This window comes from Panthera tigris, chromosome A1 (assembly GCF_018350195.1).
Source record: "Panthera tigris isolate Pti1 chromosome A1, P.tigris_Pti1_mat1.1, whole genome shotgun sequence".
Classification (NCBI taxonomy): Eukaryota; Metazoa; Chordata; class Mammalia; order Carnivora; family Felidae; genus Panthera; species Panthera tigris.
Window position 1 is genome coordinate 20,395,756 of NC_056660.1, and position 23,486 is coordinate 20,419,241.

The 23,486-nt window shown below is 42.7% G+C and overlaps 1 protein-coding gene across 1 annotated transcript; it reads left to right on the forward strand.

The window, feature by feature from the left end:
* Positions 1-1,410: 1,410 nt before the first annotated feature.
* On the forward strand, positions 1,411-18,675 carry DLEU7 (deleted in lymphocytic leukemia 7). The gene is given in 5 exon segments (XM_042998330.1): positions 1,411-1,463; positions 1,557-2,033; positions 2,035-2,097; positions 2,099-2,231; positions 18,409-18,675. Coding segments are annotated over 5 exon segments (993 nt in total).
* The last annotated feature ends 4,811 nt before the right edge of the window (positions 18,676-23,486 follow it).

Below are 23,486 nucleotides of genomic sequence, written 5' to 3' on the forward strand. Positions count from 1 at the left end.
TGTTGGCTGGAATTTCATCTGTCAAGAAGGTTTTGCAGTCAGCCATTTGATAGCGGAAGAGTGAGCCCACGAAGCTGGATTTCCTGCCTATCTAGAAAGAGGAGCACGCCTGGAGATCTGACGTGCTCTGTGCAAATTAGGGCTTAGTTTTTGCTATTCCTGGTCAGTCTCCGCTAAACCTAATGTATTTCAATGTTTGAGGACTAAAACACACACAAACTCAAAGATTTTTTTTTAAATTTTTTATCATGAACTTAAGTAACTTCATCAAGAGAATCTCATCAATGTTAAGCTATTTACTTCCTTCCAAAGTAATTTCCTTTCTGTCAATGCACAGACATGCATTTTTACTTAGTTATAATTAGTGTGAACATGCTCGTTTTTGTTTAAGAAAGGTTTTCTTTACCTTGGCATTCAGATTTGTTTTCATAGGCGAAGAAAACACTGAGAACTAGAAGGAACCTTCGCTGGAGAATTGGGAGGATTATATGGGGTCATGTTATCCCAGAGTTGAAGAAACCTTAAAGGACCCTGAATCTCACCCCATAGCTCTGAGGACTCCCCTTTAGACTAACAGACTCATTGGAGCAGCCTTCCCACACAAAGGTCTCTCCAGCTCTTACTGGACGGCACCAAGAGTGGACTCTCCCTTCTAAAGGAAGAATGAAATCCCATTTTCCATCACCCCCCCTTCCGCCGGGCTAGGGTCTATGTGTCTGTCCCTGGGCTTGTACCCTCCTTACCTGCTAAGTTATGCAAACAGTTTCCCATGCAGGAAGAAAGCGGAGACCATGCTGCTCTGTAACACCCTTCCAACCATTCTCCTCGAGCGTGTGTTGCTTTTCTCCCCCCTCCTAACATGTAACCACACACCAATAGTTTCCAATCTATCAAAGCTTAAATGTCCCAGTCTTCTCTCCTAAGTCAAGGACGCGGCGAAGTTAAGTTTAATTAAAAGCAGCAACTATTTGTACAGCTGTCTCGGGGTTCATGGCTCGTAAAAGGATTTAGCTTCAAACCTCCCTGCCCCTGTCCTCTGGGACTTTCACACAAAGCCATTTAGGCCCCTCATCTGGGCAGTTACCAGACCCGCGCTTCCCCAGTCACTTCAGGAGCGCCCCCCCCCCCCCCCCGTGCTGTGCCCTGATGCTACGTTAGGGGTCAGATCCTCTGAGCTCACGTGGCATGGGGCAAGGCAGAGAGGGGCAGGACTTCCCATACCCGAGTCCCCTTGTTTGGTTTGGGGGAACACAAGGCCTTGACGAAGTTCCTGAAAATTCTCAGGGTTGGGAAAGCGGGTGGGGGGGGGCATGATCAGGCACAGTCTTCCTTTCGTGAGCTTTCTCTGGCTCTTCGCACTTTTGATTGGGGCGGGTCTTTCACGGGCCACCTCCAGCACCCGCGGCACGAATGGTCACTGACAGGCCTCTTTCAAAGGAGATGGGGGCGGGCTATCCCTGCAGGTAGATGCATCCGCTCAAAGCGGCACGCTTTTTCCCCCAGCAAAGTCCTGGAGTCATGAAAACCCAGCGCTTAGCATTTGGCTGATTTTCGAGCGCACAGAGGCAGTGCTTCGGGCAGCCTTGGGTCTGCACACGCCCATTCGGACGGAGCGAATTCAGCGGCCAGCCCGGGTCACCCACTGCGGGCCGGGGGCGGGGGCGGGGCCGGCCCCACCCGGGAGAAGCCAGGGGGCCGCGAGGCCTCGGGTTAGGAAATGTGACCCTGGCGACCCCAAACGCCCCCGCCCCTCTCGCTCGCTGCTGCACCTGCCCGCGGAGCGCGCCGAGCCGCCGACAGGGAAGCCGGCTTAGCCCCGCGCCCTTAGTGGCCTCCATCAGCCACCAAATGGTGGCTCTGCAGATTCTGCAGCTGCTGCAGCAGGAGTGGGGCTGAGGGGACGGTCCGAGCGACCCCGGGAGCCCGCGCGATCCAGACCACGTGTCCGCCGCCCCAGCGCGTCGCATAGGCAGGCCCTCGGCCGGCCGGGCCTGTCCTGGGGCGCCAGGATGGGGGGAGGGCAGGAATGGGGGGTTCTGGGGCGCGGGTCAGCTCCCCAGAAGCGGAAGCGGTGCGAGGCGCCGAGGGGGGCGCGGAGCTGCACCCTGGCCCAGATGGGCATGCGCAGCGCGCTGGCCCGCGTGGTGGCCTCGACCTCGGAGCTGGTCAGCGTGGAGCAGACGCTGCTGGGCCCCCTCCTGCAGGAGAGGTCCTTCCCCAACCATCCGAAGGCGAGTCTGGCCTCCCGCACCCGCGTGGGGCGCAGGATCCCCGGGGAAGGGCGGGGCCGCCCACTGCGAGGCCGCTCTGGCCACAGACCTTCCGCCGGGGCGAGAGAGAACGCGGGAGGCGACACCCCCGGGGACTTGAGTCCAGGAACTCGGGCCCACCTGGAGCCCACCTGACTGCGGAGCCGAGACGCAGGGAAGCCTTGCCAAAACCTGCCTCTGGAACTCCTTTCTGTCTCTCACATAAATCAGCTTCCTGCTCCAGCTGAAGGCCCTTTCCACATGTGCAGCGGTCTGTGGATGGAGGACCGCTCCCCCTGGCCCCCCTTCTAAATTAATAGCCCTTTCTCCAGAGCCTTGCATACACGTATGAGGTCCTCTCTGTCTTTTGCATGACAAAATCACCTAGATTTATTTAAAGTTCCTTCACACTTAAGACTCACGATTATTTTTGCATAAATCCAACTCCCCGCAGAGTTCAGAGGCCTTACAGAGTCAACCTAAATTCTCATAAAGTGGGGTGAGAGCGGGGTGGGTTTCGGGTGTTGAAGCGTGAATACTAATGCTAAACTCCTGCTAAGTCACGCAGCTCATATCTGTAGGGCACGTTTCCTCTTATGGTACCAAACTGTTAAGTCAGTGGAGCTGGGGAACGTAGAGGCCGCCTCTCAGCCCGAGTGGGGCTGTGGAAACCTGGGGGGGCTTGGGATCCAGTCTCCGCTTTGTCATTAACTAACCTTAATTGGTTGAAGGTCACGGATCTTGAGATCTTCTGGCTTTCCAGTTTTGCTTCATTGCTGCCTCCCAGGCGGCTAGCAGAAGGAAATGAGGGAGGGATGTTGAAGAAAGCCTAGAGCTGTCCTCAAGAGTTGCTTTTCTTGCTCTACAAGCCAGGGTTTGGGGGAAAAAGGGGAGGTGCTGCTCCACTCATGTTAGAAAGTTAAAAAAGCAGCTGCATTTCACTAATGCTCTCTCGTGTGAAATGCACCTTGTATTTGGTACCACAAAGAAATAAAAACTCCTGCCAATTAAACTATGATGCGCCGTTTCTAAGATGTATCGCCACTTCCGAGATTTTTGAAACTTCGTGAAAAGAGATGCATCTTAGAACTGACCAAATAGGAAGTGCTGTGTGATGTCGGGAACCTATCTGGGGCACAGGTAGGTTGGCAAGAGGAGAGACCGAGTGATGAGTTCCACCTTAGGTGATCTCAGAAGGCTTCTCAGAGGAAGTGATCTTTAAGAAACAAAATGAATGCTTGCCTCGCAGACATGAAAGGGAAAAAACATTTCAGGGGAGCTGTGTGATCCAAGGCCCGGAAGCAAGGAAAGGGCCTGGGCCTTTGGGGGAACTGAAATGAGCTCGCTATGGCAGAAGGTATAAAAGGATGCTGGAGACGTAAGTGGGGTCAGGTGGCGAAAGGCCTGTGTGTCACGCAGAGGACGTTGAATCGTCTTGCAGGCAAAGGCAACTGCTGAAATGACTGAGGCGAGGACCTGACCCTGGATAAATCACAGCCGGGGAGGTCGCAGTTTGGGGGTCAGGTCAGAAACTGTGGTCCGAGGGCCTGACCCAGCTCAGACGCACTGAGCTCTCTGCTCTGGCCTACAAATCCCACCTCCAGAACTTCACCCAGCTGTCACTTCTACTTGGTGACCCTCTTAACGCTTTCGACTTGACTTTTGCCCTCAACATGTTCCATCGTCCTCAAGATTTCTTTATCCAAACCTCAACCCCCTCTCTCCTTTTCCGAGAAAATGGAGGCCAACAGACACAAATAGCTTCCTCTCGACCTGAAAAATCTTATTTCCACTCATCCTCCTTCTCGTCGCTAATAAAGAAATGCTGTTTGGTCCCCCTGACCCCCAACCAAAGTAGCCTTCCTCTTAGCTGCTAGAGCAAATCCTTCATCTGCCCTGGACCTCGTTCTATCAATTCCCTTCCCATCCATATAGTCTCTGCTGCCTGCACTCTGCCGGTTCCTCAGTCCATAAACTTGCTCAAGCTTCCCTTACCTCCCTGCACCTTGAGTCCCAGTCCTTTATTCACCTTCCGAGAAAACAAGTAGACATCTGCATGTGTTGCTTCCACTTTCTAGAAGTGTCCAGAGTGTTCATTAGGAACAGAGCTGTCAACTTTCTTACTCCCGGAGTCTGCTGCTCACCTGCAAGGGTGAGTTCTTAGAGCTCCTGAGAGTAGCGAGTACTTTCAGAAGGGAGAGAAACAGGCAGAGGTTTCTCTGGATGATTTGCCTCCTCACTAACTAACATCTTGGGATTTTTCTTGGTTTTCTATTTGGAGAGAAGGTAGTATCTCCATTTGGTTGTGGAGTAACGATTATAAAGAACTCAGACTTAAGGACACAGTAGTTTGTCTTTCCAGGGGGCTGGTTATGCAGAGTTGGCTTCATTATCACTGGTGTTAACTCGAAAAAGTCGGGAGAATTGTCTTTCTATATATTTTTTGTGACGTAAGTTTTAGGTGCCCAGCTTTATCATTTGACATCTGTATATACTACAAAGTGATCACCACCATAAGTCTTGTTACAACCCATCACCACACGGTTGACCACCTTCACCCATTTCACCCACCCCTCCACCCCCTTCCCCTCTGGGAACCACTAGTCTGTTCTCTGTATCTCTGATTTTTGTCTTTGCCTTATTTTGTTTGTCCTTTGGTTTTGTTTTTTAGACTTCACATCTGAGTGAAATCATACAATATTTGTCTTTCTCTGACTTATGTCACTTAGTATAGTACCCTTGAATCCATCCATGCTGTCGCAAATGGCAAGATTTTATTATTTTTTATGGCTATGTGTGTGTGTGTGTGTATGTGTGGAGCCACCTCTTTATCCATTTATGTATCAATGGACACTTAGGTTGTTTTCATATCGTGGCTATTAAAAATAATGCTGCAGTGAACACAGGGGTGCGTATATCTTTTCACATTCGTGTTTTCATCTATTTTGGATAAATACCCAGAAGTGGAAGAGCTGACTCCTGTGGCAGTTCTGTTCTTTATTTTTTGAGGGATCCTCATACCGTTTTCCAAAGTGGCTGCACCAATTTACATTCCCACTAACAGTGCACAAAGGTTCCCTTTTCCCCACGCTCTCACCAACACTTGCTATTTCTTGTCTTTTTGATACTAGCCATTGTAACAGGTGTTAGGAGATACTGTGGTTTTGATGTGCGTTTCCCTAATAATTAATGATGTTGAGCATCTTTTCCTGTGCCTGCTGGCCACCTGTATGCTTTCTTGGAGAAATGTCTATTCACGTGCTCTGCACGTTTTTTAGCCAGTAGTTTACTTTTTTGTTGTTGAGTTGTATGAGTTCTTTATATATATTTAGATATTAACCCCTTCTCAGTTGTTTGGTTTACAAATATCTTCTCCTATTCAATAGGTTGCTCGTTTATTCTGGTGATGGCTTCCTTTGTGGAGGAGAATCTCATTAGTTTGCTGTAGTCACATTTGTTTATTTTTGCTTTTGTTTCTATTGCTGTTGGAGTCAGATCCACAAAGATGTGTCCCTAAGACTGATGTCAAGGGAGCTTACTGCCTATGTTTTGTCCCCCGTCTCATTCTTTTGCCTGTGGCTCTCCAAGGTCCTCATTACCATTTATGGAAGAGACTGTCCTGTCTTCCTTGTTATTGGCTCCTTTGTCATAGATTAATTGCCCATATATGTATGGATTTATTTCTAGCCCTCAGTTCTGTTCCATTGATCTGTGTGTCTGTTTTTGCACCAGTATTGTGGTATAGCTTTGTAGTATGCCTTGAAATCAGGGAGCATGATCCTTACAGCTTTGTTCTTTTTTAATCGTGCTTTGGCTATTTGGGGTTTTATATTTATATTTATAACTCCACACAAATTTTAGAATTATTTGCTCTAGTTCTTCGAAGTATGCCATGAATTTTGATAGGGACTGCACTGAGCCTATAGATTGCTTTGGTTCGTATGGCTATTTTAACAGTACTAATTCCTTCAATCCCTAAATACGGAATATATTTCCATTTATGTGCGTCTTCTCCAATTCCTTTCATGTTTTCTATATTTTCAAATTAAGGACACGCAGATTGATTTTCTACACAGAATGATTTCAGGAGGACTTGTACTCTTGGAAATAACACTTGTGTGTCACTTGCAAGTGTGTGGAAATGTCTCCAACATCAGGTGTCTTTCACAGTGTTACTTGCCACAGAGAGGAGAACTCACTTGGCCTGAAGCCCACAGCCCAGATGATAGGCAGCAGGGACCCAAAGCAGAGACAGTGCAGCACAGCTCGGTGATCGGGTCCTCCAGACTATTTCAAACCTACTATGCCACTGCCTGCTGTAGGCCCTTGGACAGAGTATCCTTCTTGTGCCTCAATCCCCTTGCCTGTAAAGTGGGGGTAGAGGGATCTAACCTTACTGGGTTATTAAGATAATGCACATGAAGTCTTAGCTAGTGGCTGCCCATATAAAGTCCCAATACCTTTGAGCTATTATTATTATTATTATTAATAAGTTGATGCCTCATGTTCTTGTCAACTGTTATTATTGTGTTGCATTCTTGATATTGATGGATCTGACCCATGGACTCTATTTAATTTTCTGAGTTTACAGAAGCAGAGTCAGGATGACCCAAGGAGACTTTTAAGAAGCCTCCGCTCTCCAGAGGTCAGCTTTAGCCCATGTCTCTTATGACTAGCATAGAGACGTTATCACTGAATGACTTCCTGATCAAACCACTGAGGATTAATTAAGGAAGTGAAATTTTTAGGCTCGAAGGCAGAGAAACTCTCAGCACAATACTAATGGATATTTTTTTAATAGTATTTTAGTCTTTTCTTAAAGAAACCAACACAATATTCTTTTTGAATATTTAGAGATTATCAAACACACGCCAAACATACATGAAGTGAGATTCTTTATAGTGGATAAAAAATGCTTCATGGTACTGAGTCTTGTTAAATTTGTTGGAGAGGCTAGAGTTAATCAGCTTGACAAACATCTGTTACAAGAGGAAACTGAGGTTCAGAGGAATTTAGGATTTTGCTAAAGATCCCATAGCCGGGAAGTCATGGCCCATGATCCAAACATGGTTTTAGCCGACTTTTTCTACCAAATCAATTAGAGAGGGGCTATGAATATCATGCTGAAATCAAGTACATGAGTGTGTACAGTTGACGGGGTACGGTCGTATGTGCCGTGCACTGCACACTGCTTGGACTACAACAGTCACCTTGTAGACTGGGTATCTTCGTCAGCGTGGGCTGCTGTAACAAAATGCCATAGACTGGGTGGCTTAAACCACGGGCATTTATTTCCTCATTGTCCTGAAGGCCGGAAAGTTGAAGATCAAGGTGCAAGCAAATTTGGGTTTTGTTAAGGGCTTTCTTCCTGGCTTGTAGGCTGCCTGCTATGTCATGAATGGCTCTTCCTCTGTACATGCAGAAAGAGAGAGAGAGAGATCGATCTTGGATGTCTCTTCCTCTTCTTACAAGGACATCAATCCTATCAGATTAGGACTTCACCCTTACGAGCTTATATAACCTTTATTACCTCCCTAAATGTCCTTTTTCCAATACAGTCACGCTAGAGGTTACGTTTCAACATATGAGTTTTTTTGTGGGGGGACACAATTTAGTTCATTATATTGGGTCCTTTGTGTGTCTATGTGATGGCCACTTTACATAGTGACAAAAAGCACCAGACAAATGTAGGAAATCATTATCAAACTGGTAATAACTATCAAGGATGCTTTAGGCACTCACCACTCAAAGGGAACATAGAAACACACAGTCTAGGACTTTAAGAGCTGCTGAAAATGACCAACTCACATAGACACCATTAACCAAGCCAATTACGAAGTCACTCTGATTGAGTTTGTCTGTCTTCCTTTGAGGAGTTAAAACCATTTACAGTTTCCAAGAGTTCTGCTCTGGAGCGTAGTTTCATGGAAACTATGGCTGATGCCAACTTTCGGAGGCAAGAGAACATTCCTGCTGTTACAGATTAAACTTGCCTGTGGAGGGGCACCTGCATGACTCAGTCGGTTAAGTGTCAGACTCTTGATTTCTGCTCAGGTCATGATCTCACTGTTCCTGAATTCGAGACCCACATCGGGCTCTGCACTGACACTGTGAAGCCTGCTTGGGACTGACTCTCTCTCTCTCTCTCTCTCTCTCTCTCTCTCTCTCAAAATAAATAAAGCTTAAAAAAAAACTTGCCTGTGGGTTCACTCATTTCAATGAGCTAATTTCACTAGCAGTCATTCCTTCATGTTCAGTAGTCTTTGCTGGTTTTCTCATTCTACATACCGAGAGCGGTGGTTATAAAACCATTGGCTTTGGCTTCACGGTCCCTGCTAATGTTCTTTGCAAACTGCAAGTGTGAATGTTGGGTCACTCAGAGGAAGACATTGATGACGACTGCTTTTTTCCTCATTAACATGAGTTGTGAAGCCAATGTCTGCAAATGTGGGAACTGTGCCTTTAAAAATTACTCACATACTATTGAAGAAATAAATGCTCAGGGTTATAGGGTTAGTAGCATAGCCACAGAATTGCCCTTCACTGGGGATAAACTCATGTTTTTCTGTGACAAAAAGGCCCAGTGACTGCTCTTCAAGTAGCTTAGCTCTAGCTTTGTTATTGCTCATAATGTGAATGATAAGAAAATCGGGGCATTTATGCTTCCAAAATGAAACTTTGGGGAAAGATAGGGCAGGAAGGCCCTAAAACAAAACTACTTATATATAACATCTTGCTGGAAGTGCTGCCGTGCTTTATTTTACAGTTTTGGGGTTTGCCTTGTGAACGTACCTGAATCACATGCTTGTATCCATCGCAAAGTGCTTTTAACTGGACTTTTCTAATGAAAAAGGTACCATACCCAAAGCAAATGATAAGGAACCTTAGTTACTTTTGAATGTTGAAACTGGGTACCCCACACGTAAAAATTTTTAATTTCCTGTGGTCGATAGACTTTTTATGGTGACTGGCAGATACTTTGGTTCTTCACTGAGTGTTTTATTAACACAGTTGCGTATCTATTTGAGATTGACCTGGGGTCCAGGCAACTGGAGGCTGCTCTGGGCCCCATGAACTTGTAGTTCAAAGCCAGATGTTGATGAGCCAAGGGGCAATTTGTAGTATACTGTTTCTGATAGCGTGGTTTTCACAACACGCCTCTAAATAAAGAAATGGCGTTCCCATTTTACGTACACATCCAGTGCAGAAGGTTTTGATGGGTCTGGGGGAGGAGGTTTGTGTTCCTTTAGTGGAGAGCGGCCTGCTGGCCACGCTGAAGTTCATTAAGGTCAGGCTTCATTCCAGAAAGCTGGGAAAAAGCTCTTTCTTCAATCCTCTCTGTAGAGGGCATTAGGTTCATGGGGAGCAAGAAAGGAAAATGTGAAAAGAAAGAAGGTTGCGGAGGCCCTTATAAGAGAATATAGCTTAAAATGTTGCTGTTTCCAAAAGAATGGACTTATTTTAAAGCCGCAGGTTAAGCCTATATGAACTGGTTTTTAGTTTTTGTAGATCTAGAAGTAATTTTGAAGGTGATGAGGTAGGGAAAAAGCCAAAAATCTCCCTCATGGATTGCTTAAAGTTATCTGAATTGTAGAGCCTATAAAGTCATATTGTGTTTTTGACTTTACTATCCGTTGGTGTTGGTTTCAGAAAACAAGCCTTGAAACTGCTGCTGCCAGATTCTTTTTGCCTTCAAGCCTTCGGTTTCGATGGGAGTGTTTATTTTCAGTAAGAAGCTAAAAAAAGGCTTAGCTTTTCTTCCCTTTTGGATTTTGCAGGTGCATTTACGGTTGCTCCAGGGTTCCAGATGTGCGCATTCCTAATAAATACAATGCAGAATGCAGCAGAGGGCAAGTGGGCAGTTTTTGTAAGAGACCTCCCCTTCTCCCAGGTGGAGAGGGCCGAGCGGCAGAAGAGTGAGCTCCAGCTAGGAGGTTAGCTACGGGTTGGCTTTGCATGGGGTGTAGAAGGTTCCACACCTTGAACATCTTCCAGACAGCCAAACCCTCTCAATTATGTTGCAGGGAGGAGGGATGGGCCAATGGACCAGTTTTCAATTTGTATGTGACCAATGCCAGTTTGAGGTTCGTAACACTCAGCCTTAAGAAAAATAGAGTGACTGTGGCCAAAGAAGAAACATTCACTTGCAGACATTGTTGTTCCATCCCGAAGCTAGTGCGGTGCCTCTCCTGCGCGCTTTCATGGTATCCCTGCTCACCCCTCTGTGGCGTCTATGGTGGGGGGGATCCAGGCCCCCACCCCCTTCTGCCGCCTGCCCTGGAGAGTGAGCTCTGCTTTGCGAATCACTGCTGTACTAGCCCGGTTTCTGATCTGGGGGCGGGTCTTTGATGAACATCTGAGTTTGGGAAGAGAGGATAACTCAAGCCCTGCCACTCATTTGCTGTGTGAGGCGGGTACAATGCCTGATCTCTCTAAACCACTGTCATTCACGGACTCTTGTGAGGACTGAGTGAGACAGGGTGTGTCAGGAGCCTGGCTTTGGATCCTGCATCTAGTGGGTTAGGCCAGACCAGCGTTCTTAAAACTCTGGCTCGCCCTGTTATCCCCACGCTTGGAAGAGTCTAGGGACCTTACTGTGGCGCTCAAGGCTCACACACTAATTTCTGTCCTGGTTCGGAGCACAAAGATCTTTCAGACTGGCCCCTTCCCAGTCCCAGCCCCTCCTTGACTTCAGGCCGTAGCTCATGTTATTCATTCTGATCGCGGGGGCCGTCTTTTCCCTGGGAGGCCGATGCTGCTTTCCCTAGAATCACCTGTCTCGTAATATCGGTACACTGTTCCCACCTTTTCTCTGATGCCTCATTTCTTCTGCAAGGGCTGGCAGGACAGAACTCTGATGGTCTTGACCACTTAGAAAAGAAGATTATTGTGGTAAAAAAAAAGGGGGGGCATAACATAAAGTTTACTATTTTAAGTATATGGTTCAGCAGTATAGAGAGCGTTCACATTGTTGTGCAACTAATCTCCATAATTTTTTCATCTTGAACATCCGAAACTCTGTACACGTTAAACAACAAATCCCCAGGGGCACCTGGGTGGCTCAGTGGGTTAAGCCTCCGGCTTCAGCTCAGGTCACGATCCCACAGTTGGTGGGTTCGAGCTCCATGTCTGCTCTGTGCTGACAGCTCAGAGCCTGGAGCCTGCTTCAGGTTCTGTGTCTCCCTCTCTCTCTCTGCCCCTCCCCCGTTCACGCTCTCTCTCCTCTCTCTCCCAAAAATACATTAAAAAAATAAAGGCTTATGGGGCGCCTGGGCGGCTCAGTCGGGTAAGCATCCGACTTCGGCTCAGGTCATGATCTCACAGTTCGTGAGTTCGAGCCCGGTGTCGGGCTCTGTGTTGACAGCTCAGAGCCTGGAGCCTGTTTCGGATTCTGTGTCTCCCTCTCTCTCTGACCCTCCCCTGTTCATGCTCTGTCTCTCTCTGTCTCAAAAATAAATAAACGTTAAAAAAAATTAAAAAAACATAAAGGCTTCTACTATGAAAAAAATAAATAAATAAACATTTTTAAAAATGAAAAAAAAAAAAAAACCAACAAATCCCCATTTCTCCTCCCCCCGGCTCTGGCATCCACCATTCTTTCTGTTTCTGTGACTTTGACTCTAAGTACCACACATAAGTGGAATCGTACGGTATTTATCGTCTTGTGTCTGGTTTATTTCAGTTAGCATAATGTCCTCCAGGTTCATTCACGTCATAGCACCTTTTAAAGGCTAAATAGTATTTCCTCCTGTGTATATACCACAGTTTGTTTATCCATCGATTTGTCAACGGGCACTTGGGCTGCTTCCCCCTCTTGGCTGTGGTGGAGGGTGCCGCTGTGGATGTGGATGTGCAGGTATCTCTTTGAGACCCTGACTCTGTCTTTTGGCTGTACTTGTATGTTCCAGAAGTGGAATTGTTGAATCGTACGGTAATTCCTTGTTTCATTTTTGGGGGGAGCCTCCATACTGCTTTCCAGAGTGGCTCGGTGACTTTCCCTTCCCACCAGCGGTGCCCACAGGTGCCAGCTTCTCCACATCCTCACCAACACTTGTTGTGTTCAGGTTTTTCTGACGGTGGTCATCCTAATGGATATGAGGTGAGCTCGACCACTCTTTTTGAGCCTTAATCTTATCCTGTGTGACATCTCTACTGAACAGTTTAAATAGTTTCATCTCACCAATTAGATTCCCAACTCCTATGGGACATATTTTTCTTTGCTTTGCTGTCCTTCCTTCCCCTTCTGTCCTTCTTGCTGATATCACCATCTAGCGGAGTACCCTATGCACAAGCTTAGGTTGATGGAGTGCCTTATAAATGCAGAGTTTGTGGGACCGTAAGCTTATTTGACCTTCACGGTCTCTCCACGTGGTCGCTGTTTTCATTTTACAGATTAGAATACTGACTATTCCATAGATAAAATGTCTTGTCTGCAGATGGCCGATTAGAGGGGCAGAACCAGGGCTCTGGTGGCAAATCCAGTGCTCATGAAGGAATCAACCCCACATTCCAGGTGTCTTTGTAGATACCTGGAGGGCTGTCCCATCCTAACTAACACCTATGAAGTCCCTTTTGCCGCACAGGGTAACATGCTCACAGGTTTTGAGGATTAGGACATAGACATCTTCGGGAGGCCACTCTTCTGTCTACTATAGGGCAGATTTTGGCTAGGAATTAAGAAAAAATGTTCTGAAGACTAGAGCCACGGGTTGCCTCCAGTGTGGCAAGCAGTGGGACACCAGGTATGCCATAGAAAGGATTCACACATCGGAACGAGCTTCGTATGAACCCTCTGCAGTGCTTGGATTACGAGTCTATAAATGTTTGTCTTCTGTAGGATTGGGTTTCCGTGTTTTTACCATAGCCCCCATCCCATTTCCCTAGACATTTGGATATATGCTCTATGTGTCTCAATCCTCCTATTAGGTTAGAAGCTCCTTAGAAAGTAGGCACTCATGTCTTAATGCTTTTTACCCAGTGAGGGCAATCATGTAGTGGAGATTTTACACGTTTGAAATAAACGTAATTATTAACTTAAATTAACTGAACCAAACAGGCTGAGGCCATTACCCCAGTAGATTAGTTGAGTCCGTATAAAATGTAGATGCTGGCTATCAGTTTGGACCACTGTAGCAATCAATACATTTCATATCCAGAGTCTGAAATTACACAAGGCTTTGGAAGCTACAAAACCTGCTTTTAGATTGCCCATAGTGCTAATGCTGACAATGTGCTCAAAACCCCACGTAGGATATTACATCATCTCTGGAAGCATCTGGGACTTGTCAAATAAAGGCTGCCGGGAGGATGTGCTCTGTCATTGAACGGAAAGCACCATACAGGAAATCATCACGAATATTGATGATGTGATTTTCTACTGAAAGCCCATGAGCCATTCAATATTCCGTTGCCTCTATGCTGTGAATTTTTGGCCCCCGCCTGTGCAACAGAATCAGTAGAGGTTTAGTTGGAGGCCATGATTATTGGATCCACAGTTGGCCTTCAGATCCTTCAGAAAGGAAGAGAAGCAACCACCTGTTCTATTTTTCCATCCCCTGGCTTAAGAGTCCCATGGAAAGCCTATGCCTATTAATTTGTTTTCTTTGACTGTGAATATATTTGAGAAAGGATTAAAAAGAAATACTGTACTAAAAGAGTAAAATAAAGAGACTTTGCAGAGCTTGCCAGGGATTTGAAGTTTACCGAGGGCCTCAGGGACCAGTACAGCCCAGCAGTGGAATTTTATTATATGTATACTCTCCTCAAACGATGCCTTCTTTGATTCTTTACAGTAAATGTGAAATTGACTTCAGATTTTAGGCCCACAAACATATTTTTAAAGGCATTTTAATCTTATTTGGGTGATGAATGCCTTTGCAGACTGGCTAATAGGCGCACGTCAGCACACATTTCGGTGGTTCCTTCAATTTTGAATTTCCCTTTGCATGTTGTCTTTGATCCTTCCACTTTGTACTTAGAGTTGTATTACTGCTATAAAGCAAGCGGACAATTTCCCTTGATGTGGATCTAGGGGAAGTAGTCCAGAGGCATTTTTTCCCCCTCTACTTTCCCATTCCCAAGCAATATGCTCCAGGAATATAGGTTGCTCCATAAAGTAGGGGACAGATTATCTAAGTAGCCCCTTGATACCTTCTGAGCAGAAAGAAGCAACGCACAAAGGCAGGGGCGCGAGAATGCTTTAAAGAGGAATTCAAAACAAGAAGCGTGGGAGTCTGTGAATAGTTGAGTAAGGGAACTGCGGTGTCTTGTGTTTATCTTTATCCCAGCACCTAAGTCACCTGGGTCCTGCTGCCATGGTTTGCATGGTTTGCTGAATTGAATAGATGAATGTTTGTTTTGTTTCCCAGAAGAAACTGTAATAAACACTTTGCCGGAAGCCCAAGTCCTTCTAACCCAAGTGACAGCATTTTTTGTTAGGGAGAAGAATACCTTCTCTTTCTGTACAGAATTAGGAAGAAAACTCTAGTTCCAAACTCTAATTTCAGCTTTCAGTTCTCTCTTTCAGTTTCTTTGGGATTGTCTATTTGTTTTTTTTTTTCCTTTTCCTAAATTATTGAGTTGAATTCTTAGCTCATGACTTTCCAGTGATTATTCTTTACTTATCTATAGCAGTAAGTGTATGTATTTCTCAATGCAGCTGGATCCCACAAATTCGTGATCTACTGTTTCCATAATTGTTCAGTATAAAGCATTTTAAAATTTCAGTTATTCTTTCACTGATCTATGAATCATTTAGAAGTCGACTTTTAAGTCATATATGTACTGGGAAGATTATGTTACTGATTTCTCATTTATTTGCATTGTGATTTGTATGATATAGACTTCTAGATATTCATTGAGAATTTGCTTTCGGCCTATTATAACATAATCAGCTTTCATAATTTCTCTGTATGTCTTTGAGAATAAGTGTATCTGCTTATCTTTATTGGACCAAGCTTGTGATTAGCGTTTCCATCTTGTGATTAGTGTTTCCATCTTTTCTCTCAAGGTTGATTGTTTTGTTGTTTGACTGACTAGTTCCTGAGGAAGCCGGGTAAAAATCAGCTTTTATGTTTGTGGATTGAATGTAAATTGACATTATCATATTAGGCACACACAGGTACAAAACTGTTATCACATCTTGGGGTATAATTTCTTTTATTAATTGTTGTTTATTTTATCCCCAATAATGAATTTTCTGGCTTTGTTTTGGCTTCTGCTTGCTTTGTATCTATTTTAGCATCCATTTGTTTTAAGTTTTTAGGTGTTTTTAGTTTTAAATGTGTTTCTCATAAAGAACATACCAATAGATTTTTTTTAAAAATCCGATCTGGTGAACACTATATTTCAAAAGGTGGCTTATTTGATGTTTTCTTTTTGCCTCGATTTATATTTCTTCATTTTTACTGACGAATGATAGGATCAATTAAGTTTTAATATACCTCTTAAGTCTGCTGAGTTTTAACTTTACGTATTATTTCTGTGCTTTAATGATAGCACTGACATTTCCCACATGCATACTTAACAAGTCTGATGTTTATCAATTTTGCCACCTTTCTCTGAATATGTACAAAGCCTCAGAATGCCAGTCCATCCTACATGCTACTCCTATTCAGCGTCTTAGAAGCATCTTGCTTTTGTAAGCCCCAAGTTCATTGTTAGCTAATTGTCTAATCAGTTCTTTAGATTCGCGTCATATTTTTAAGTTCCTTTGTTCACTGTTGCTTCTTATATCTCATTCTTTCCTTTTGAATTAAATTTCCTCTTTCTGAATTAGAGCTCTAGAAAAATATGACAGTGGGGTAACTCTTGTTGTGCTATTAAATGAAGGTATATTTATTTTGCCCTGATGTTTAAATAATAGTTTATTTGGACTAAAAAAACCACTCTATGTTGACAATTATTTGAAAAATTATCTCATTCCTTTCTGTCTTCAGTGGTTGTAGCTCAGTAGTTGGCTGTCTGACTTGTCATCTCCTGAAGCCATCAGCCATTTTCTCTCTGGTTGCCTTTAAGAGTAGTTTTGCCTTGGGGCCCCTGGGTGGTTCAGTCGGTTGGGCGTCCAACTCTGGCTCAGGTCATGATCTCATGGTACCTGGGTTCGAGCCCCGCATCAGGCTCTGTGCTGACAGCTCAGAGCCTGGAGCCTGCTTTGAATTCTGTGTCTCCCTCTCTCTCTGCCCTTCCCTACTCACTCTGTGTCTCTCAAAAATAAAAAAAAACATTGAAAAAAAAATTTTTAAAGTACTTTTGCCTTAATAAGTTTAGATTTTAATCTCATTTAACTTATTCTGTTCCCACATTATTTTACTTCCTGAATCTCTGTTCATGAACTTGGATTCATGTTTTGGATCAATTTCAAATAATTCTTATCCATTTTTCTCTTTGAATATTGCTTCCCCACCTCTCCCCCAGCCTCTCTCGTCTCTCCTGGAAGTACATCTGGTGGGTTTCATCATTCTGTCATCCATGTTGCTTAACATCTCATTCATATTTCCCGTGCCTGACTTTTCATCTTGAATTCTGAGTAATTTTCTCATATTAACCATCCAGTTTACCATTCCTCACTTCAGAGGTTTATTCAGGTGTATAAATTGTCTGTTGAGTTTCTAATTTGTCATGATAGTTGTCATGCTAGAAATGGCGTTTGGTTCTTTTTCAAGCCCGTTTTCACTTAAAATAGTTTTGATTCCTTTTTATATTTTTAATCACTTTAAACAGATTGTATAGTTTCTAGCTGAAATACTCGGAGTTTAATCCTGCCCTGCATTGGTATCTGCTGTATCATGGTGGACTATGTTTTAAATTTCATATTCTGAGTTTGTCTTTGACAAAGCTTTATGAGAATACTACTGTGGGGCATGGGCTGTGGATGTGTCCCCATGGATTAGACTCTTGTTTGCTTTTACCAACGTGTCTGTGGATATTTCAGCCCAGTTCCAATTTTTTAAGTTAATTTCTTAGCGTGAGTGTTTCCGTAACGTATATATGGTATGGAGTGTAGAGGGCAGCTCCAAACTTAAGCGGCTGTGTAGTAAAGGTCAAAAGTTATGCATCCTCAGGGCAACTTTATCCTCTATCCCAAACCCAGCTCGAGACCGACTTTCTTTTTTTGATGAGTATTGATGCACAGCTAAAATAATCTACTCTTCCTTTATCTTTGGCTGTTAGGAATTTCCATTGCTTTCTTGCAATATCAATAAGGATGTTTGTTCTATTTTATTTAGAATTCAGTTAGCAAAAGGTTTCGGGGAAACTAAGTGTGCCATGTTACCAGAGCCGGAAGCCTGTGGAGAGTCATTTACATGTATTTAAAATAAGTTATCTATTTAACATTATCGCTGAGATGGAATAATTTTGATTATTTATTGGAATAATTTTAGCATACCATGTCTATATAATGGATTTTAGAATGTGAACCATTTGGGGATTAAGAATCTGTTTAGTTACTTCATTATTTTTAACTACCTGGGAACTGTTCTTTCTAAATTTGCATTGGAAACTTCTTGAGATGATGTTATCAAATACAAATCCTGTATTGGAATTTTGAAGACAGCAAATATGGAATAATAGCAACAAAGGCTATTTGTGTATTCTTCAAAACTCTGCTAGGAACAAATAACAGAAACTCAACTCCAAATGGCTTAAGTAAAAAGGCATATTTATTGACTCAGATACCCCCCAAATCCTGGGGTTTATTGTTCAAGTATTGCTGGGTCAATATGCTCAGACAATGTAATTAGAATCAATTGCTTTTAATCCCTTTGTTCTACTTTCTTCTGTGCTGTCTTCATTCTCATTTGGATTCTCCCCTTAGAGTGACAAGATGCTTTCTAAAAGCCCCAGTTAAAGAGAGCTTCTCTCTCACCATCTAACAGACATTCTGGAACTGTGGCTTATTGGTCTGTGTTAGACCTGTCCATTCCTGACCACTCCAAGTGGCCGAAGGGGGGTGGTCTCCGATTGGTCTGGTCCCTGGAGTTGTAGAATTGGGGTCAGCTTTAGTCAAACCACGTAGGCTGAACATGGAGGGGAGAGGTTCTCTGAGAGAAACAATGAGGTCTTGTGATGAGAAGAGATGGGAATGGAAGCTAGGTACACAAAACATCACAAATGTCCCATAACCTATCTAATTGTACGTGTTTGCTGTTTATTTCAGGATAGTGTTGAGTTTAGACACATCTGCAGTCATTTGGCTCTACAAATTCAAGGACAACAGTTTGACAGAGATCTGGGTACTGCCCACCGGTGTTTGAAGACAATAGTCATGAAGCTGATTCAGTCACTTGCTAATCTTCCTTCAGATGTCCACATGGTAGCCTGTGCTTCTTTGAGACAGATCTTACAGAATCTCCCAGACGCATGGATGCTCAAGACACCAGAATTAGAACCACAGCCAGTACTGCTAAGAGGACTGGGTACCTGACATTCCTAATTGAATCAGCAGACAGTGGGTGCTTTTATTCCCAGGAAGGAGAGAGGTGATGACATATATAGCAGTCTGACCAGTGGCATCTGTACCCTTCAGAATCACAGCATGTTGGTGACAGGTTTTTAAAGCAGTAGTCCACATTTTTAAGTATGTTGATATATTTGCTTACTGTTTGATTGAAATGTATTCCACTTGGTAGAGCTGATTGTATCATATATGTTTATATTTACTAATCCATAGAAGGATTAGTTTTGATCAAATGATACATTAATCTATACTTATATTAATGTAGGCCTATGAGGTTTAATATGGTTATTTAATATGGTTATTTATATATGGTTATGTGGTTAAAGCTTCATGGTTCTTAAAATTATCTTGAATAAATAGGATATTTGATAATTGATATGTTCTACTTACTGAGCACTTCATTTCATGTTATGAAAATGATCTTTAGATGTTGTAGGACCACATGTGTCAATAATTATGAGTTCCAATCCTGGCATTAATAACTTACTGTTGGACAGGAAAAGAGTTGCTTCTAAGCCTTGTGCTTTCATGTACTGATTTGTAAATTTATAATGATAATGAGCTATGAAGTACCAAGGATATATGATATGTAAATACAAAGTACGGTATTATTAAAGTCTCATGTGGAACCATGTAGCTCTTCTTACTGTTTCTAAATATTCCAATTGAAGTAGGAAATTCTTGTGAAAAAAAGGAGGGAGTGGATATACTGGCAGGTTTCCCTAAATACTTAGAGCTGGGAAAAGAGAGGCTAACTTTTTTTGCAACAATGATCTGAACATGCTAGGAAAAACTAAATTTCCTATTGCTTAATGATTGTATCTTTTAATGACTGTATTGAGAACCAAAGTAAATTAAAGTGATGCCTTACCCTTAAAATTTTAATAGAAATGGCATTGGATTTAGAAAAAAAAAAGAGTACAATGTATATTGTAAACAGTGCACCTTGTTTTCTGAAGGAATGAAAAACTAGGTCTGTATGGTGAGAGTTGATCTGCTATTAAAAAATTAAGTATTAGTAGTAATCAAAGCCTTTTTAATCCCACATGTTCTAATCCTAGTTGGTTCCAAAATTTATTCCAGGATATAATGATTAAAGGTATATATATTGATTCTCTTTGGATGTAACTGACTATTCCATAGAAGAGAATTACATTAATGAGACTGAATTCTAAATGGAAGATGAAAGGTGTGTGTTTGTGCGTGAGTGTGTGTGTGTGTGTGTGTGTGTGTGTGTGTGTGTGTATAAGGGTGAGGTGGGCCAGAAAAGAAGAGCATGTATTTCTTGGAAACAATCGTTAGCCCTTGGTTCTCCAATTCCTAAGAAACATTGTATTCTGGGACTATCACCATATTATATAGTCAAGTCTTTCCTTCCTCAGTGAAATTACCCCAGGACTCTTTCTCTAAAGACCCATCATTATAGGCCATTTTGCCCATTGTAATCAATAGCTATCTCAATAAATATTAAGGCTTTTTAAACTCTCATCCCCAAGAAATATTGAATATCTTTGCTTCTTTGTATCAGTTCTTGTGTTTTTTCCTCATTTTGCAATGTTTCGCATAGAGCAATAAAAACCCTATTTCATCCTTCAAGCCCTGAATTACCCATCAACTCCTCCTTGAACTCTCCTGGATCATCCTGGTAGGGCATGGTCTCTTCTTCCTCTGAACTCACATAAAACACATGTTGTGCTTGGACAGATTTGTATATTGCATAGCGGCTACAATTCTGAAAGTTCTTTGACCCTACTAGAACTCCCATTGTCTCTATCACCTTTTCACACTGCCCCCCTCCCTGACTTCTGTGGCTTATGTTCTTTGCTTAATTTGTATAATCATTTGGTTGTACATGCCACCAATTCCCCTCTCCCATGTTCCTTTGGTTGAATTCTGCTCACAAAACTCCATCCCTGGTCAAGACCGACTCTGCTTACTCCCCATCTCTATGTGAGTTCTGAATGTGACTTAAGAACAACACATAGTCATGCAAATTTCACTTCAGTTCATGGCTACTGATCTCAAGGGGCCCTCATGTTATCCACTATCCAAATAGTTAGTACTATTTCATGCCCTAGAACTACCATATCTAATATGGTAGCCACTGGCTACATGTGGCTATTAAGCACTTGAATATGGCTAGTCTGAATTGAGGCATGCTGAAACCGTAAAATGCACACTTTTTGGCTTTTAAAATCTTCTCAATTTTTTATATTGATACATGCTGAAATAACATTTCGAATATATTTGGTTATATACAATATATTATTAACATTAATTGTACCAGTTTTATTTTGCCCTTTTAAGGTGGCTACTGGAAAGTTTGAAATTCCATTCTTGGCTTACATCGTGTATCTATAGGATAGTGGTGTCCTAGAAAATTCACTAGACAATTCAGTGCTGTGCTTGACAATTTACTCCCTTAGGAAGGCTGTTCCACACCTTTTCACACTTGATCCTTTTCCATTCTCCTCATTCTTAGCTGATGGCCTTGCTTTTTATTGCACAGGGAAAATAAAAGCCCGTAGAAGGCACATCTTCACACTAATAGATCAACTATATACTCTGAGTTCCTTTTTTGTTATAAGAAAGACATGCCCTGGTCCTTTCCAAAGCTGACTGACCACTCAGGCGCTGGACCCTGTCTCTTCTCACTTATTTGAGGACATCTCTCTTGCACTCATTCCTTTTCCTGCATTATTATTTTTTGCTTCTCAACAGGAGCATTTTCATCAGCATGGTATTATAGTGTCTCCTCCAATCTTAAAAAAACAATTCTCCCAGCTATTACTCGATTTCTCTCCTCCCCTTAAAAGCAACAATCATTGCAATTGCCCAAATTAGTCGTCTACGATTCTTTTTCCCAGTTCCCTTTTGAACTCGCTCTAAATGGGTTTTGTGTCCACACTCCACCAAAAATGTTCTTCTCATGACTCCCAATGATTGGCCATGGATAAATTCCATGGCAAATCCTCAATCCTCATCTTATTGTATCTATCAGCAGCTTTTGACACAGTTGACTACTTCCTCCTTGAATCACTTTCTTATTTTGGTTTCCAGATCAGCAGACTTTCATGGTTTTACATCACTAACTCACTTCACGGATCCGTTTCTTAATTCCTCCACATCACGCTGACTTCTTGATTTTAGAGTTCTTCAGTCTTAGTCCTTTTTCTATATTACACTTACTCTACAGTGATTTTAAATACCAGCTATCCACCAATGATGCCAAGATATATAGCTTTTGCCCTGAACTCCAGATTCCTATAGCCAACTCACAAAAGAGTATCTCTCTTTGAATGTTTAAAAGGAATTTCCAAATCCAAAACAGGATTCTCGCTCCCAAATCTGCTTCTTCCCCATCTTCTAAGTCTCACTTGGTGCTGGCTTATATCCATCCAGCCACATGCGCAAAAAGAACATTGAAATCATCCTTGACTCTTTTTATCACTCTCACATATAGCCCCTCATTCAGCAAATCTTAATGGCTCAGCCTTCAGAATATATCCCAAATCGAATTACTTCTCACCACTTCCATGGCTACTACCCCTAGCCCTATTCCTGCCTGGAATATCACGGTATCTTCCTAAATGGTCACACTACTTTGCTGCCCTCTCCATATTGTATATCAGGCACAGTAGTAAAAGTCAGACTGATTATTCCTCTATGCTTAATACACCAATGGCTTCCCCTTTTACTCAGAATAAAGTTCAAATTCTGCCTCTGACCCATCTCCTACTACACTTCTATTCTCATAATACCAGTCTCTTTGCTGTTCTCACTTCTAACACAACTAGTTTTAGGGCCTTTGTGTTACTCTTTCCTCTGCCTGAAAGACTTCTCTCCCATCTACTTCAAGTAAGTCTCCACTACAATGCGCCTCATTACAGATGCTCTCTCTAACCCTTATCAAAAATAGTATCCCCTGTCACTCTCTTATCCCTTCTCCCTGCTCTGTTTTCTTCATAAAGCCATCTTCTAATGCCTAAATTTATGTGTTTATTGACCAGTGTAGTGGATTGAATGGTGGTCCCCGAAGAGTATGTCCATGTCTTAGTCAGTAGAATATGTGTCTGTTACTATATATTCCCAAAAAAGCGAATATGACCTTGGATAGTAACAGAGGTGATTACATCACAGATAATGAGATTAGATTCTTTAAGGTCATCTGAGTAGACCCTAAATGCCATCAGAAGTGGCATTTTACTGAGGGATTTGATCCCTCCAGTATTCTTACAAGCCTTCCATCTTTCAGCAAATATCTAAACATCAAGAGAAAAGTTAAAAGGGCATTTTAAGGATTAATTTATCCAGAACATTTTGGTTAAGTATTGGGTTAAAAAGTCATGTAGCTACTACTCAATAAACGGTTAATAATCATAATATTCATTGTAACCATGATGGGGCCAGTCCAAGTCACTCTGAAGAGTAGTCTTTTTCTCCTCAGATTTCCCATGCAGTCCCTTTCCTCTTCCCTTTACCCCAAATGCTACATAAATGTATGTTTAAAAAGGCACACTTTAAACCTTATGATTGTGGGCTACTTTCTTCCATAGCTCTATAATCATCATCATCATCATCAACGACAACAATCTTAATAAAATTCCCACATTTTTGTGGCTCCAGCAATGTTTGGAGAGATTTGATCATCCAGAGTCAGGCGGTGGCTTTTGTTTAAGACTATATAGTGCCTTGGGCAGTATGTGATACTTGTTTAAGGAGAGGTTCTGGATGTCTCTTCATAATGCTGAGAAAAACTTGAGCCATCTGATATTTTC